The sequence below is a fragment of the Eubalaena glacialis genome, chromosome 7, assembly GCF_028564815.1.
Source record: "Eubalaena glacialis isolate mEubGla1 chromosome 7, mEubGla1.1.hap2.+ XY, whole genome shotgun sequence".
Taxonomy (NCBI): domain Eukaryota; kingdom Metazoa; phylum Chordata; class Mammalia; order Artiodactyla; family Balaenidae; genus Eubalaena; species Eubalaena glacialis.
The window spans coordinates 98,442,978-98,461,011 of NC_083722.1; the positions used below are offsets into that span (position 1 = coordinate 98,442,978).

At 33.5% G+C, this 18,034-nt stretch overlaps 1 protein-coding gene across 4 annotated transcripts in view; it reads left to right on the forward strand.

The window, feature by feature from the left end:
* Positions 1-18,034, forward strand: part of CNTN6 (contactin 6) — a 150,125-nt gene that overhangs the window by 102,247 nt on the left and 29,844 nt on the right. For all 4 annotated transcript variants that reach the window (XM_061195540.1, XM_061195541.1, XM_061195543.1 and 1 more), the window contains one exon: positions 4,090-4,217. In XM_061195540.1, the coding sequence (XP_061051523.1) occupies positions 4,090-4,217 (128 nt within the window). The remainder of the gene's footprint in view (positions 1-4,089; positions 4,218-18,034) is intronic.

Here is an 18,034-nt window from a genome sequence, read left to right on the forward strand (position 1 = left end):
ACCCCAAATTCCACGTTTGCTAATAACTCAACTATATTATTGCATAGGACAGTGTAACAGAAGAAGAAAAATAATCCTTAGTATTAGTATTGCCATCATTATTACCTCATGTTTATGGTTAAAACTCTCCTATAGTAGGGTAGATCAAACTCGCCTTTAAGATTTCACAAACGCTTAGAACTCTGAGGAAATGTGCATATATGCACACACACAAATGTTCCATCACATTTTGGGGAGTTATTGGATTCCCTGAATGTCAGATTATAAACCTCCAATATTAAAGATCATTCTATGCAAATACAATTCTATATCTATGTATATATATGCTCAAATTTGTGCTCTAAGTAACTATATTATTAGTAAATTATACTTTGTAAACTTGAAGTGAAAGAGCCCTTCTTAAAATAAGTGCTTCCTGGTGTAAAGAGAAAGGCATGGTTGGAATCTTGGTGCTACACTACCGAGTGTGTACCTTAAGGTACCCACTTCTTTCCATGCCTCAGTTTCCTGACTTGTAAAACGGGAATGATAACAATAGTAAGCCCAGAGGTTTACTTAGTAAGTCAATGAATTGACATTTATTATACACTTAGTAGAGGACTTGTGCAGAGTCAGCTTACAATAATAGTTCACAACCTGCTTGTGTTTTGACCAATGAGTTTAGTCGTGAAAAAGAATATCCTCGATATTAACATTCTCTATTTCTTACATACCTATTGTAATATCTAACATAGTGCCTGGAACACAATAGGTATTTAATAAATATTTGCTGAATAAATTTAGAAGGAAAAAAAGTCTTAGCATTGTTCTATTTCCAATCAGGCATTAAAATTGCTATTAAGTTTTTAGAAGCCTTACCACATTCCATGGTACCAGATATTTTCATATATGCTTTTATGATCTATTGTCTATTAGCAGTGTAATCTCAGCATTAAGTGCTAATTTAAATATATAACTGTATTATATGTAATCAATCACTTCACTGTCTTTTGCTTTCTTCTCTGTAACTTATATTCTGTTTGCTAATTATTTATGCAAATTTCCATTTTTATCACCAGAGTGTTTTCTCAGTTTTTCAGTTAGCCGAGCGTGTCTATACTTGTGGCTGTGTTTTGTTTTTAAATACCAGAGAGTCTTGTATGAATAAAGACAATATTTTAATGTACTTTATTAATATATCCTTTCGAACCCTCCAGGTACTATTTTAAAATATCTTTTAGAATATTTCAAAAGAAGGATAGAAAAAGTCCGTCTTTATCTTTCTCTATGAATGTTACCAAAACTATCAATTAAAATGTTCCAGTAAATTTTTACATGTGCATCCTTCCCTATCATTGAAAACGTCAATTGCTCAGTTTTCTTAATACAGTTTGATGTTAATTGGGTGTTATTTCTTTTTTTTTTTTAAATAATTTCTACTAAGCCGTGTTTTGATATGTGAGAGAACTGGAAATTCTCACTTTTCTTTAATAGTTTTTGTTTAATTATTCTGCATAAATTTAGGGCTATGATTAGATAGTTTGAGACCATCTACATCGTTAAAGATTAAGTTTTCTTACTATATCTTAACATCTCTTATTAATGAAAAAATAGTAAGTTGAAATATTCATACCATTTATTATGTTATAAAATCTCTATAGTTAAATGTCTGGCTTTCTATATCCTAGGGCACTAGGGAGAATTACTTTTTTAATCATCTAGTTTTAATAAATGATACATTGGTTTGGTTACTAGTTTGGTTATTTTCATAAAACATTTAAATCTAAGATTTTTTATTCTTTTGCACATTTTTACATATTGATCTATGAAAACAAAATGGATTCTTACTTAGACATAAAGATAATCTTTACAGACTAAAGTTTGATTTATAATGAACTGAGCAATGTTCTCAAACTTTATTGTGCATACTAATTACTGAAAATCATGTTAAAATGCAAAGTTTGATTCAGTAGGTCTGGGATGAGACCACATTTTGAGGAGCAAACACCTAAGACCATCTTAAGGGCCTCTAATGACGACTCAGCAGATATTTCTTGAACGTCATAGTCAACATGCAGAATTATTTACTACAAGTGACGCAAAGTGATGGTTCTGGAAAGAGCATGAGCACTAGAGATACTCAGTTATAATTTTCAATTCATTCTTTGATGCTTATTAGCTGCTTAATCTTGAGCAGATTTTAACTTTTCCTAGTCTTAGTCTGTCTTCTTATTATCTGAAGCTTGAGAAATGTCGATTGATTAAGATTTCAAAAGAAATAATCAGTTTCAATGATGACGATTTCAGTTCAATTTAACAAACATCACTGAACATACACAATGAGCCTGAAAAGGGTGGTGGACTTAGGGTAATATTAAACCACAGTTTATATGAATTGTCCTTTTCTGAAAGCTAAGTGAAAAATTATGACATATAAACATTGGTATTACTAGCTGGGAAGTTTGTCTGATGGCCTTTAGCTATCAGCAGATACATATTTCTTTAACATTTAAAATGTTTTTTGGCCAAAATTTAATGTTTCTGTGTTGCTTGAAATTCTTAGTTATTCCTAAATTCTAGAGGTAAGTGATGCACCCAAATGTTTCTCACACCGACCTCTTCTAATTGAATCAGGTGAAGAATTGTTTTGGCCATAAGTTTGCTGCATACTGGAATAGCTTTGTTACTGTGTCAATAGCGGTATGATTCGATTGTTAGTATAAACTGGGATCAAGAAATCTAGACATTTCAGAAATTAAATAAGATGTCAAATGTTCACTGTTGGGGAATACTCCAAGAAAATGACTTAAAAGAAATCTGATTATGTGCCATGGAACATTCTAAACCCAGATGTGGCCCCTTCCACTCACTTGACAACAGGATATGGAACTTGTCACTAATAATACACCCAACATCATAAGCTGGTTTCATACAAATTGTAGTTGGCTGATGTTCTCTGTGTTTCAAATTGGGTAATTAATTATATTAGCTACATTTCCTGTAATACACATATTAGAAACAATGATATGTTTGCAATGAAAGAAATACTGTTTTGTTATTGTTAATGGATGTGACATGCATGCCAACTCTCTTTCCTTTCATTCCTTTAAAACCGTTGTCATTACAAATGAGTTTTCACTGCTTATTTTTCTGCAACTCTGACTACCCACTAGTGTTCTTAGAGCTGTATTTTTAAAAGGTCGTTAATTAAATTTATAAGACATAAAATCGGGCACATGGTTTTTTTTTTGTTTTGTTTTGTTTTTCATTTTTTGTCTCCTTACTAAAACATTTGATGATGATTTTGTCAAGAAACCAATCTTAGGGGTTCCCTTGATTACGACAGTGTTCTGATGTTTGCTTTTGACTATTTCTGAGTTTCAGAGAAAACTTCATACGAATCATTTTTTGAAAGTCTGGAACTTCTTAAATAGCTCTCTCTCCATTGCATATTATATGAATACATGTATTTTAGGAATATTTAATTCAGTCTGATTCTTGAAGCCTTCATTCTTTTTACTTCTCTCTTCCTCTTTTTAATGGGACAGGCCACATAACAAGACGGCCTGAGCCCCCTGGCTATGGAACCCCATGGATGGTTCCTTCAACTCACTAGCACAGGCAAATATTGTCATGGTTGAAAACCCTGTTGTTTGGTAGCTGAAAGTCCTAAGTAAAAACTGGTCTATAAAGCCACAGAGTAAACAATGTGAAAATTGGCTTGCGTTTCTCTAACGCCAAGTTCAGTTTTCACCAGAGTTGATTTTTCAAAATGCATAGTAACTAGTTGTGTTTGTTATTAATCAAGCAAATGGGCACTGTAGCACCAAGCACTCATTTGATTTTTAATGTGCATTGAAATCAGCAATGATAATTCAAGTTACAGCAAAATAATTATCAGTACTGTGTCAGAATAAAAGCAAATGTCATTTATTCTAATATGTGGATTCACAGATTGCTCACAATTAAAGGCAGGATAATAGGAAAGGAATACATTCATATTAACAAATGCACCCATGGTTTCAGTAACGCTTTAAAATGAAAATAGGTGGTTAAGCCTTACCAGTTTTAAAGAGCCTTACTTATGTTAGTTATACATTTTCTTTTTAGAGTGTTCATCCTGAAGGATGGCAGCCTCAAGATACATAACGTTACCAGGTCGGATGCCGGATCATACACTTGCATAGCTACAAATCAGTTTGGTGTTGCCAAGAACACTGGCAGCCTAGTTGTAAAAGGTATTTTACTATCTTCATTTGTGCTTGATGAACATTGGAGATATGTATGCATATCATGACCTCTATCACAGTTGTCAACCCTGTATCATATTGTATATGTGAAATGTTTGATTTCACATTTTATTTAAGAGTTGTGTTCCCATATTCATTAATAGCATGCTCACTTTGCCAGTGGAATAACATGGTAGATGTGAATACCTTGGCAGTTGAAAAGCTGTCCAGCGGGTAATTAGACAAAACTAAAACTTGAACTAAAAATTTTGGATTTCCACAGATGCCTCAGTGTGGGGAAGCCATGGACATTTTGTTGACGTCAGTGGATAATATTTTTTTTGTGAAGTTTCCTTCAGAAACTCATTTTGTGTAAAATTTTTACCTGGATGTAAGGCTGCCAAGTGCATAATCAGTTCATTTATTTCTATAACTCTAAGTACATAACTAGTGAAATGCAGACTCTCTTACATTCACCTTAATAAGCAGTTCTTTGCAAAGAAAAAAAAATTAAAACATTAGTGTCTATTTGAGTTATTATTAGATTCCCATCACAGTAAACACATACGCTCACACAACTTCAGATGGTAAAAGTGCATACCTTAGTCTTGAGACTTTTAAACTAGTATCAATCCAAATGCAACTACATATATCACCAAAGGACATAATTAGCATTAGATGCATCTATTCCCCATCTTTGCTACTTTATTTTATTGAACCTCAGCTCATAAAACTAGTCTGTTTAGGGGGAGCCAGGTCACTTTCATCATTTTATTGCCTCCTGGATGACAAAAATGACTGTCTTGAAAGATGAGTTTGAGCAGCTACTTAAGCCCAAATGATTAAATTCAGCAATTGATGCTTTATCATCATTTCTATTAAAAATGAATAAATACAATAAAAAGTAGTTAGCTGCTATACTTCTACTATCCTTTAAAATGGCTCCAGGAAAATAAACTCATCTTTATCCCTGGAAGATATTTCTCCCAACTTTATCTCAAGCCTATTACATTATGCCAACAATTGTCTGAAACACTCAGGGGAAATATAAATGATAGAACTTGTATCAAAATTCAACCAGTGTAGCATATTTTGAAAAGCTTCACTTCTTTAAGATTGTATTGTCATCAGGTTTTTAAGACAGGTATGGACTTAATGTTTCAAGGAATGTGCTGTAGCTATATTTAATAATAGGGAATTTCTCCAGCAAAGTTTTGGTAATACTTATGTACTGAAGAGTGTGAATGCTTTATGTTTGAAGAAATAACATGTCCATTAAGGAAAAAAAACAGAGGAGATTACCTTATGTCAAATTAAGAAACTACAGGTGGTATGCACTCATTTTTATTACAGCAGAAGATTAAAATATGGTAGAGGATAAAAAGGCATTGCAGTTAATTCTTACAGGTATGGAGAAATCCAGGAGGAGTTAAAATATGAAATTTTAAGGATGAAGACATCAGTAGTGGAAACGTAGTTTCTCAAAGAAAGTTTTGGTAGAATACTGGTGATGGGTGAGTAGGACCAATAATTTTCCTGCTAAAATACAATGATGGGGATGCTTTCACCTCAGAGAATAAGAAAAAAAGTTAATAGATTGAGCTAAATGGATAGTTTCTTTTCCTTAAATGTTTCTTTAGCCTTTAGTTAAATGCTATCTTAATCCTGTCAATTAGTAATTAATGGAAGAAAAGTAAAAGGAGAAGACTCACATAAATGTGAGAAACTCAGGAGCAGCTACTAACTTAGTTCTAATTATGGAATTTGGATATTGTACAGGTGAAACATAGCCATGTTTCTTACTAAATAGGTTCCTAATTCTCAAGATAGAATCAAGTTGATATGTATTTTGGGATGTTCCACAGAACACACCATAATCCTCAGGCACTCCACTCTGTCTATGAGTAAGAAAATAACTAAGATTGCTCAGTTAAAAAACTGATATATTTTTGCTTATTTCTAGTGTTTTTTTGCTGGAGCTATTGAAACAAAATTATCTCAATCTACATTCCTGGTCAACTTTATCTTTTCTACTCTTTCTTCTTCTGTGGCACATTTCATCTTTTTATGAAGGATATAATTCACTTATTTACATGTATTTTTTTTCCTATATTTCCCTTCCTCTAGAAAAGAAGCATAAAGAAGGCAGGGACATCACAAATTCTAGTACAGTCCTGGGAACTGTATGTGTTCAATAAATATTTATTGATTGAGTGAAAGGATCTCACCTCGTTCCCCTTAGTTCTCAGAGATAATTTCCATCCTGACTTCCTTGCTCTAAAATCTACAAGTTTTCAGTTTTTCAGGGTGTACTCTTGTTAGAACACTTCACAATAAAGAACATCAAAGGCAAATCACAAACTTGTAAATGCTTTCACTTTCCCAATTTTACGGTTTGTAGTTACATTATTCTAATACATAGAGAACCCCACACTCTGAAAGGGGGGACAAATATGAAAATACATGAAAATCTGAAAGACTTCATGCAGAGAACTCACTGTTCTGGTATTTTCAGCATAATACCAGAGGATGATTTACATATGCAAAAAGGGCTTATGTCAATACGCATGAATATCAAGTTATTTTCACTCATTTATATCTAGTAATGGGAAGGAAATTGTGTTTGTTATTTTTAACCTTCATGAAATATCCATGTGCCATTTTAAAGGGATTTGGGGATTTCTTGCTTCTTCGCCATTGACAGTAACCATCATATGCAATATAAATAAACACATACATACATAATAACATACACATTAAAAAAACTACATAAACACAAAATGTGTACAGTATGGATAAAAGCATCTTTAGAAACTTTGCTTTATTACTGATCTGTAATGTATAATCTTTATTAAACTGTGGGATTTTTACACAAATACAGTTCTAAGATAAGTCTATCATTAGCACAGCTTCTTAACTAGACTGCTATCTCTAATTCCCTTTCATGTGGGAATGTTGAAGGTATCACTGCCAAAATTATTATTTTACAACCTACAAATCTGAAGCTTTAATGTGAGAAGGAATCATAATACTATGCATTGATTCAAACATTTTCTTGACTGTTAAGAGTGTAGCCATTTGGCTGTTTGTTAAGACGATTTAATACTTCTCTGTGTATGTATGTGTGTGTGTGCACCTGTGTGTGTGTGTATGTTTGCATTTTCTTGTCTATAATGTTCATCTGATTGTCATTATAGAGTCAAATATAATTTTATTTCTCAAATCAAAATCTTACAGTGACCTTTCTGGTAATAGGGTGGTAAGGAGCAAATGAGAAATTTCAGTAAAGCTGATAAAACTATCATCTTTCTTTGAATTTACTTATCTGCCTCAGTCATGCAAGAAATGTTGTTGTTAGATAACATGTAAAAAGATAATAGTTACAGGAGTAAGATATTTTCCAGCTTAGTTTTTAGCTGATATGGCTTATCCGTGTCAAGAGGATTCTGAAGTTATCTGCACTGTATGTTGGAAATTTCTATTCCACTATGCAACAGGATAAAGCAATTTGCTATTCAACACAGGGAGTGCAATTAGCACCAGCCTTACCAGAGCCCTGGCAGATGCCCAGTGTAATTTGAGGACATGTTCCATAGGCACAGACAGAGAATGGAAAGGAAAGGGAGTTTAAATGTTTTCATTCTGGGGGACTTAGTAGAATTACAATGTGTACATACACTAAGAGGTGTATGAAAATCACATAAAAGGGGAAATTATTTGATCTGGCATTTGGAAAATTATTAAAAAGCAGAGTAACAGCAGGCTATAAAAATGATCTTGTTTGCAGGCAACATTTGTTTTTGTTTCCCCACTGGAGAAGTTTTGTATGTCCAATTATAGGCCTCATTGCTTCAGCATTATTTTCAACTGAAATGTCGGAACTTGGAAAAGCATATCTAATGTGCAAATTAAGTTTATTGCTGCTCATTTAGTTGTTTATTCTTTGTGATAGAAGTCTTTATTTTATCAGCATGGAGAGTGGCCTATCCATTTTCTCCAGCAGAATGAGAGTGTTCACTAATATTGTTCTACATTTACTAAGAGAAATATCTAGATAGGTAGATAATTGGAGGCTTTGTGGCTTTACACTGCAGTTTGAAAGATTTGAGGTGTTGAGCCCAGCTGTATCCAGAAGCCCAGCTTCACTGAGTAAACCAAAAATACAATTTCACAGAAATGACAAGACACAATGGAATACATCCATCTTTTTGTAGTGGTTGAAGTCTCCCAGTACTCCTAATATCTTTCCCCAAATATTTAATTCTACATTCCAATTTTCTACAAGAATGAATTAAAACATTTAATAGAAAGAAGACTTTGATTTAAAAACTATTAATGGAAGTATTCTTAAGGTGAAAAAATACATAGTGAATTTTTATACTGTCTAGAAATGAAGTTTTCTTCCCCCCTCCAGTATTGAAAATAACGCTGAGTTCTTGAGACCTGAATTCCATAATCTCTTCAAGTATAAAGGAGAAAACAAACAAAAAGCTTTCATGTAAGCAAACACAATAATATTAATATTATTTTAGTCTTCATAACAATTTAGTTCATAAGTCTTTTAAAAATGTAGCACACATCACTCAGATGAAATTTCCAGGCATGTTAAGCAGCGTTTTTTCTTTTAAATATATATTATACAATATATAATGTAAAGGACATTATATATTAATCATAATTAATGAATTATAAGTCTGCACTTTTTTACTATGCAAGAAAATTTTCACTGAACCTATTATTGGTTAAAATTTTGCTTTGTTTTATTTATTCTTAATAAAAATAGGGGGTTGTATAGCTTGTGCTTTATACCAAATAAAGAGGCCAGACAGATGGTACATACCACTTCTTAAAGAGATGAAAAGCAGAAACTTTGAAATTAGATTAACTAGTTCAATTACTAACTAGCATGAAATCCTAAAGAGTTTGTTTTTGCTGTTTGATGTTGTATTCTTTATTATTATCATTAACTACACTCTATTAAATATACATACTCTGCTCCAGGCACTGTTATAGCTGCTTTATGTATATCATCTCACTGAACCCTCCGAACAACACTTTGAAGCAGATGATCATTAGAGATTAAGGCATAGACGTCTGAAAGTACTTGCCAAGGTCCCTTGTTATTAAGTGGCAGAACTCTTTTTTCCCTTCTTTTTTACCTTCTAGTAAATTTATGTAATAATACTTACATGAGACACTTTTACATGACATTGTTTAAAGTTCAAAGAAAATAAAACTATAGTAACTTGCAGATATTAGTACTTCCCCCTAAATACTTCAGTTTTCCTTTGTTAAATAGAGTTCAATATTTGTTTATATCTTTATCATTTGACGTAAACTTTACATATATAATGAAATACATGTCTTAAGTGTACATTTGCTGAATTTTGGCAAATGTGTACACCTGCGTAACCCCTAACTCTACCAAGATACATTACCATCATCCTACAGAACTTCCCTCATGCCCCTTCTTAATCAATCCCTACCCCCACCCCAGTCCTAGAAGCAAGTACTGTTACGATTTTTTTCTGCCGTAGATTTCATACAAATGCAATCATACAGAATATACTCTTTGGCATCTGGCTTCTCTCACTCAGCTTAAATCACTAGCTATCAACCTTCTGTTTTTATTAAAAATGAACAAAACTAAACAAAACTTTACCAACAGTAGGTTTAATCTGTGTAGTAAAAAAAAAAAAAAAAAAATCTTGAATTATAAATATCTTTGTCTCCAGTTTCCTTCCCAAACTTGTACACACTTGTGCCCTGAGTATTGGGTTAGGAATTGGAAGTTCAGTAATTTTTTTCTTGATTCCAGTCTGAAGCTAAAAGAAGTGATTAGACTCCTCTGTTACTTGGGCATTCTATTTCTAAACCAGCACAGTTGTCACTCAAGCTCTAGTGACATTTTTTTAGGAAAAATGTGTGTCATTACAACATTAAGAAAAAAAAACCCTCAGATGCAGGCTGTTTTAGGTCTGTGGATCCTGAACACTCAAGGAAACAGTTATTAGCAAATTCTTTCAAGCCAAAAAAGGAATGGGGTAGGAGTGGGGCAAGGGGGTGTAGAGGGGAAAAATAATCAAATGAATTGATTGACGCTGATTCTCCTCTGCTGGATTTTATTTTCTCATTTCATCTATCCTTATCCCAACATAAATGTTCTGAAGAAAACATTTTCTATTAGGTCCTGTAGCCAGGCAAAGTAAAATTTCCTCATTCCATCCCTTTTAAAACTACACAACACTTCAACCTGATATTTTACTACAACCCAGCATAAAGTTACAGTTGGAGGACTGAGCGAATGCTATCTATTTATAGGAAATATAAATATGATCCCATAAATAGTCATTGCCTATTATGTATTACTGCTTTGAAAGTGAGTAGTTGGCATATTTAATTCATTAAGCAGAATCTACAGTGCATGCTCTTTTTAAATAGACGTCAGGCTCTGTTTTGATTACTTGTTAATATAGAAGATCTGTGTTTACATTTTACATTATTACTTGCTAGGGAATTTTTCAGTGTTACCTTGCATGATACTTAGACTTGTTTTCTCATTTAGACAACTCAAATTTTAGATAATTACTTTCTCCAGACAATTCTTCATTTGTTTCTTTTACTCTGGGGTTCAGGGTAGTCTTTTAATATTTGTTCTAAATCATTTAAATATTGAAGTGGAAGATAAATGGGTAATGCTAACTGCAGAGAAACTGTAATATACTGACCATGGTTACTTTGTACATTGGAATTAAATCATACTCTGCCTATGGTGGAATATAATATAAATACCAAGTACTGCACGTAGGTTTTAGTGGATATAAAACAACCTAGCCTACTGTAAGTATATGTACAAAGAGGAAAAATGTATTAAATAAAGATTAAAAACTCCTCCATTTCTTGCTTGCTAGAGGTGGGGAATTAAAGACTCTATCACACTGATTTCCTTGTTTGTTTGTTTTCTCTACAGGGTTTATTTCAGAGTACTAGCTTTGATTTTCCTGTGCTTGCTTTTCCTAGAGTTAGTAATTTTCTTGTTTGTTTGCTTAGCTTTCTACAGAGTTGGCAACAATTCATCCCTCAGTTCTATTTCAACTTTCTTCCTTTAATATCAATCCACCTTTGTGTTGGGGAGCCTGGTTTCCTAAGCACCAAACCTTTCTCTTGACATACTTCCTCATTTGGGTAGACTGCATCTTCCTATGGATTTCTGAGAAACAATTTAAGAAAAATGCAATTTTTTTGAGATCTTTCATGTTTGAAAATGTCTTTACACTATGATTACATTTGATTGATGGTTTAGTTGGAAACAGAATTCTGGATTGGAAATCAGGATTCTTCATAAATTTGGAGATGTTACTCTGCTCTAAAAGCTGAAGCCATTTTGATTTCTGACCTGTTGTTAGTGACATCTTTTCTCTCTCTCTCTCTACAAGTCTGTTTTTCCCAGCGTCCCACAATTACATGATGATGTGCCATGGTGTAAATTTATTTTCAACCTTTTCACAGGGCATTTGGTGTACTTTGTCATCCTGGAAACTCGTAGTTCTTGGTCCTGGAATATCTGCCCAAATAATTTAATAATTTACTCCATTTCTTTTTCTGAAATCCCTATTATTTAATAGATTTCCTAAACTGGTATTCGAGTTTATGCATGTGTGTATGTATGTATGTATGTAACTATTTACCTATCTTTGTATATAATATTGTATTTTATATAATTATATATATATTTAGATACATATAATTTATATACGTGCTCATGTTATATATATATATACACACACACACACACACATATATATATATATATATATATATATATATATACTTTTGTTTGTTTCTCTCTCCTCATATCCATTTTATAGCTTTGTTGCTCTATCTTCTAGGTGATTTTCTCAACTTTATCTTCCAGACTTTCTATTGTATTTTTGTTTTTGCTATTTTGAAAAAATTTCTAAGTGTCCTTTTATTTTCTGGCCTTGCTCTTTTTCTCCCCCTTCCTCTGAAAATATTGCTTGTAGTTTTTCTCTTTTCTAGTTTATTTTTTATGCATGGTCTCTGTTGTCCCAAACTACTTTCTTCTCTTTGTTTTAATCCCTATCCTTTATTAAGAGGTGTACAAAGATACTTTGTGCATCTGTTGTCTGCTCATATTTAAGAGTGGGTCACTAAAAATCTTACAGAAAGCTCTGATCAAGTGTGGGGATTTTTGAATGATTGGACTTCACATTTAGATGATCTGGCCAAGATATTTCCTTGGAAAACTCTAAGGTCACTATATTTGGATCTTCTCTTGTAGGCTCATCGGATCCCTAGGAAAACTGTCCCTCACCTCCCACCCAGGTTTCCTGCCTGGAGAGCAAAGGCCCAGCAGACAGCACCCTCAGAACTGCATAAGGTTACAAAACATGGATCTCAGCCCTCACCCTGTACATGTTTCCTTAATTCCCCTATTTTCAGTAGGAGTCCCCCACCCTTAACTGTGCTTGGTGACCAGCAGTTGAGACCCTCTGTTGCATATCCTCTCAGGAAAGTAATTTGCTGGTCTTCTTCTGAGATGGGAAAACATTCTTGAGACCAAATAGCATCCTATTCATAAATTCCAAAATGAATTAATTCATAAAGACATGCTAAATAAGTTTTCTCCTCAGCCTTCCCACTGCCAGCCTATGACTGACCTTTACAGCAAGCCAGTTAGAAGTCATTCAACTTCATTCCAGTTCCTCAAATTCTGTCTCCCCTTTTCGTCTCTGTTTTGGTGGATTAATGTCTTAGAAAAAAAATTTCTTTTGGCATCATTTATTAGATGTTTATAAAGAACTTGAAGTAAATACTATGTAATCAATTATCATTGCCAGGACGTTGTACATCCTATTTTTTATTGTGATACTATTTTTCTCTGCTAATGTTTAGAAGGAGTCAAGCTTTAGCTATTTTTTGCTTAAACAAAATTTGTCAAGTAATCTAGAAAGCACAATTTGGGAGATTATGGGTCATGGACTCAAATCTTCCACTTGTACACTAGATATGATTCCCTCTCACATTCAGGGACATTCCCTCTCTCTCTCTCTCTCTCTCTCTCTCTCTCTCTCCTTACCCCCTCCCTCTCCCTCACTTGTCTTTTTCATCTCTATTATCTCCTCTAATGCATCACTCCCACCACCGTACTTGCATATTGTTACTCTCATCATTAAAAAGCTGTCATTTTCTGACCTTACTTCCCCTCCGGCTACTGCCATATTTGACTTTTCTCCTTTATATCAAAACTCTTTTAAAACGTTGTCTATACGAGCTTGCTTTTTTCAATCTTTCTGGTCAATTCTGCTTTGAATCCATGCAACCAGGCTTTTTTCCTACCATGTCATCAAAACTGTTCTTAACAAGGTGACTAGTAGCCTCCACACTGTTTTATCCAGTGGTCAGTTCTCAGTCATCTTACTTAACCTATCAGACTACTGATCACACACTCCTTGATACACATTTCTCACTTGGCTACCAGGACATAGTATTTTTCAGGTTTTCCTTTAACATGTTGAGTCACTCCTTTTCAATTTCCTTTTCTAGTTCTTCTGAATCTTACCAATTTCCTAAATTTGGAATGTCACAGGGAACTTCCCTCGAATTTATTCTCTGCCATAGCTATTACCACTCACTTGGTAACTCGTCCAGTCTCATCATTTTAAATAAAATCTACAAGCTAATTCCCAAAATGATAACCCAGATTAATTATCTATCTTAATCCCAAATCCAACTGCCAATTTATCTTCACTTACCAATTTACTATGTCCTGACACTAACCTCCTAATTCGCACTCCCAGAACTTGCTCCTCCACAGTAAATCCTCACTATATTAATGACAGGCTACACCGACACTTGCTCAAGCCAAATCCTTGTAGTCATTTTCACTCTTTTCCTTCTTTCAAACCCCATAACCCATTGTCCAACAAATGGCCTCAGCATCAAGATATGTAAAGAATCTAACCAGGTCCCACAACTTCAATGGCCAAACATTAGTTTAAACCATTATTGTCACTTTCCCAAAGTGTGTCTCTAGCACAGAGATACCCAACTAAGTTTATTTTGCCTCCTAGGGGACACAGGGCAATGTGTAGGGATATTTCTGGTTGTCACAACTGAAGGATCTACTAACATCTAGTAGGTAGAGGCCAAAGATGCTGCTAAATATCCTATAATGCACAGAACAGCCTCCCCACCTCACTCTGAATCCACTTACACATACATGCGACAAAATATAATCTGGCCCAAAATGATAACAATATTGAAATTAAGAGACTCACCCATAGCCTCAGAAGTATGGGTCTCAATTCCATCTTTGTCCCCCTTCTAGAAGCTTGAATGTTCCTATTAAATTGTAGATGAGTTTTTTGCCTCTGTTATGGAAATCCTCTAAAGGCTCCTCAGTTCAGTGTTTTATTTGCTCAGTATTCACACTGATGTACACCTGGAAGAAAGTAAGGGTTCAATACTAATTAAATGGTTTTGAATAAAATATTGAATAAACAATTAGTATATTTTTATGTTAAGGGTTTCTACATCTGTCCAAAGTAATGCTCACTTCTTTTTCCAAATGACATTAACTATCATACTGTTCAAGCTATTATCTAAAAAGCTACTGATAAATGGCCTAAATATTTCCAACCCTACACATAATCTATTACAAAAAGTTAATAATATTGGCGAAACTTCTGTCCTGACTAGTTGAAGTAGATTTATCACACAAACGTCATACCAATATCAATCACAATAATGTAAAAATATTTTAAAAATAAAAATCTCAAGCAGAAATTTTGGTGGTCTCACAGTGCCAGAAAGAAAAAAGTGGGGCTCATAATCAACCAAATAGAATGAGGCCAGCTAAACAATTCAATCTTGAATCAAGACACCTAAGGGACTATGCCCTAGTAATAAAAGCAGAGCAAAATTGACCAGGACTTAAAATCACTGACTTCAGACTCAACTTGTATCAATTCCTGACTAGATTCTGCTCTTTTTCAATTGCCTGCTTAAAAAGTCAGTCTTCTTGGGAAAAATACAACAAAATGAAAATATTTACATTTTGAGCCACAGTGCCTGACATTTCATAAAATGTTACCAAGAACAGCTGGAGCCAGGACCAAACGACCAAAACCCAGGGAAATATCAGATAACAGCAACAAGTCACGGCTGATAGAAATATAGAAGCTATCACACAAGGGTTTTAAAATAATTGTGATTAGTATGTTTTTTTAAAAGATGACAAGATGGAGAATTTCAGAAGAGAAATGGCATGTATTAAACATCAGTTGGAAGTTCTAGAAGTGAAAAATACAAAGGCTAAAATTAAGAACAAAATAGACTGACTTAACAGCAGATTAGATATGGTAGAGAAGAAGATTAGTAAAGAGGAAGATATGTGAATATAAGATATCCAATATGGAGAGGAAATGCAATAGGAAAGACAAAAAAGAACACAAAGAATATATTGTTGATGGTGAATAGCTCTAACATACATGAAATTGTGGTTCCCAAAGGGGCAGAGGAGGGATGAGGGATGACCAGTTTGAAGAAAGATTTTCCAGAGAGTTAAAAAAAAACTGAAAATGACATCAGCCATCTATTCAGGAAATCATATGAGCCTTAATTAGGATAAACACAAAGGAAAGTTTAAATAAGCACATAGTAGCGAAAACAAAGGAAAGAAAAATCATCCCAATGAAAAAAACCACATTATCTTCAAAAGAATAACAATGACAATGACAGTTGACATAACAACAGAATTAAGGGAATCAAGAAGACAGTGGAATGACATTTTTAATGGTCTGAAAGACAATACCAATAAAATTCTATTCCCAGCAAAATATCCTCTCAAATGAGGACAAAATAGAGATGCTTTCACCAAACAAAACCTCGGAGAACCTATCACTCAAATCTGCACTAAAAGAAATGATAATGAAACTCCTATAACCAGAAGCAATGTGGTCACAGATTGAAGAGGAAATTAAGAGCAATGGGAAGAGTTAATATGTTGATACGAGGCTAATTTGAGATTCTGGGGAATTAGGAAGAGGACCAAATTTTAGAAGTTTTTATTTCTAGTCTTCACAAGTTAACTAATGAGAGAAAATATCAGAGACTTTCATCACCTGTTTTAAGTGTTATTTATACACTAATTTCCTTTATATCAGTATCTTAATAACATTTCCAATAATGTCATAGACAAATGAAGGCAGAATCACATGTTGCACACAGGGAGATTTGATTTTTCTTAACATTCGTCAATCTTTTGAGAGGAGTTGGTAATTCAGAACCACCTGAGCAGTTATTATTCTGAACAGTGACCCTGAAAGATTATCACTCACAGATGGAGATTTCAACTGAGTTAAAATACAAAAGAAACAAACAAAAAGTTACCAAAAGTAAAATTTTCTGGATGCTCAGGAAAGACCAATTACATGATGGATTGCCATCACTGGCTTGTAAAAATGTAGCTGGGGATCATGATATGTAATAGAGTGTTTGGCCATTGATACAGGGAACAAGCCACACTTATGTTTAAAGAAATCATGCTTAACAGTTCTGAGAGAAATTTTGTCATTAGTTTTCATGTCTCCTGAGGTGCTCTTAACTAAAGATGGGTTCTGGAAATATCATTGTCTATTTTGACAATGTGAATTTGAGTAAGGCTATTCATCAAAAGCATTATATATTTTATTAAGCCTTTCCTTGTACTTTTTAAGGATAGGATTGTTAGATCAAGCTGTTTTCGTATGATCTGAATCTCACTGAAACAGACTGAAAAGAGTAAACATTAAAATTCTGTAATTTTATGAACTCTCCATTAACGCATGTCATTCATACTTAGAATAACCTTCAAAAAGTGGTCAGTCCTCTTCACACTAGAAGCTGAATGGAAAAGATGTCTCCCTATTCTGTATATAAATGTTCACTACCCCCATCATTTCCTTTATGTCTTTCTTTTATTATTATTGAAAATTAGAAACACACAGAAAAGTAGAGAAAACAGTACCAGGAATACCCATGTACTCATCAATCAGGGTTGATAATCATCAACTCATATCCAACTTTCTTTCACCTATACCCTCACCTACTTCCCCAACATCCATCTCAAATATCTAGAGGCAAATCATAAACATCATAATTTCTTCTATACATATTTCAGAATGTATTTTTAAATGACAAGGGGATCTTTTTAACATAGCAATAAACCAGTTTTCCTATCTTAAAAAAATTAACGACTACTCTTAAGTTTTTCGGAGTTCAAATGTATGTGATTATCTCTTAAATATACATTTATATATGTATTATGCATGTTAAATAAATACACACACATGTGTGTATATATTTGTGTACGCTAACCCTCTTCAACCATGAAAGTCATATTTCCAAACATTGTTTCTTAGAATTCTTTATATCCCAAAACATATTAAGAGGTATTACATGAATTAAAAGTGTTCCATATCTAGTAAGTGCAGGAAAACTAGAATTAAGGAAACTTCTTTAATACAGGAATTTTCAAAGCTTTTAATGTGCTAAAAGGTACTATGAAACTCTAAAAGAAAACATAGTAAGTATACAGAATTAATTAAAGTTGAATAACCTGGGAAATCCACCTTTATTTATTTTTGGAGCATCACTAATCAATAACATTTTACTGGATATGACTTTTTCCTGGATCCAAAGCATTGGTGGCTTTCTGGCAATATATTTCACATAGCTTGGATTTTCCTTAAATAGAAATTTCAGGTGCAAATTTCAAAACCTAAAGCAATTATTTCTCAAAGCATGGGCCTGGACTGACCACA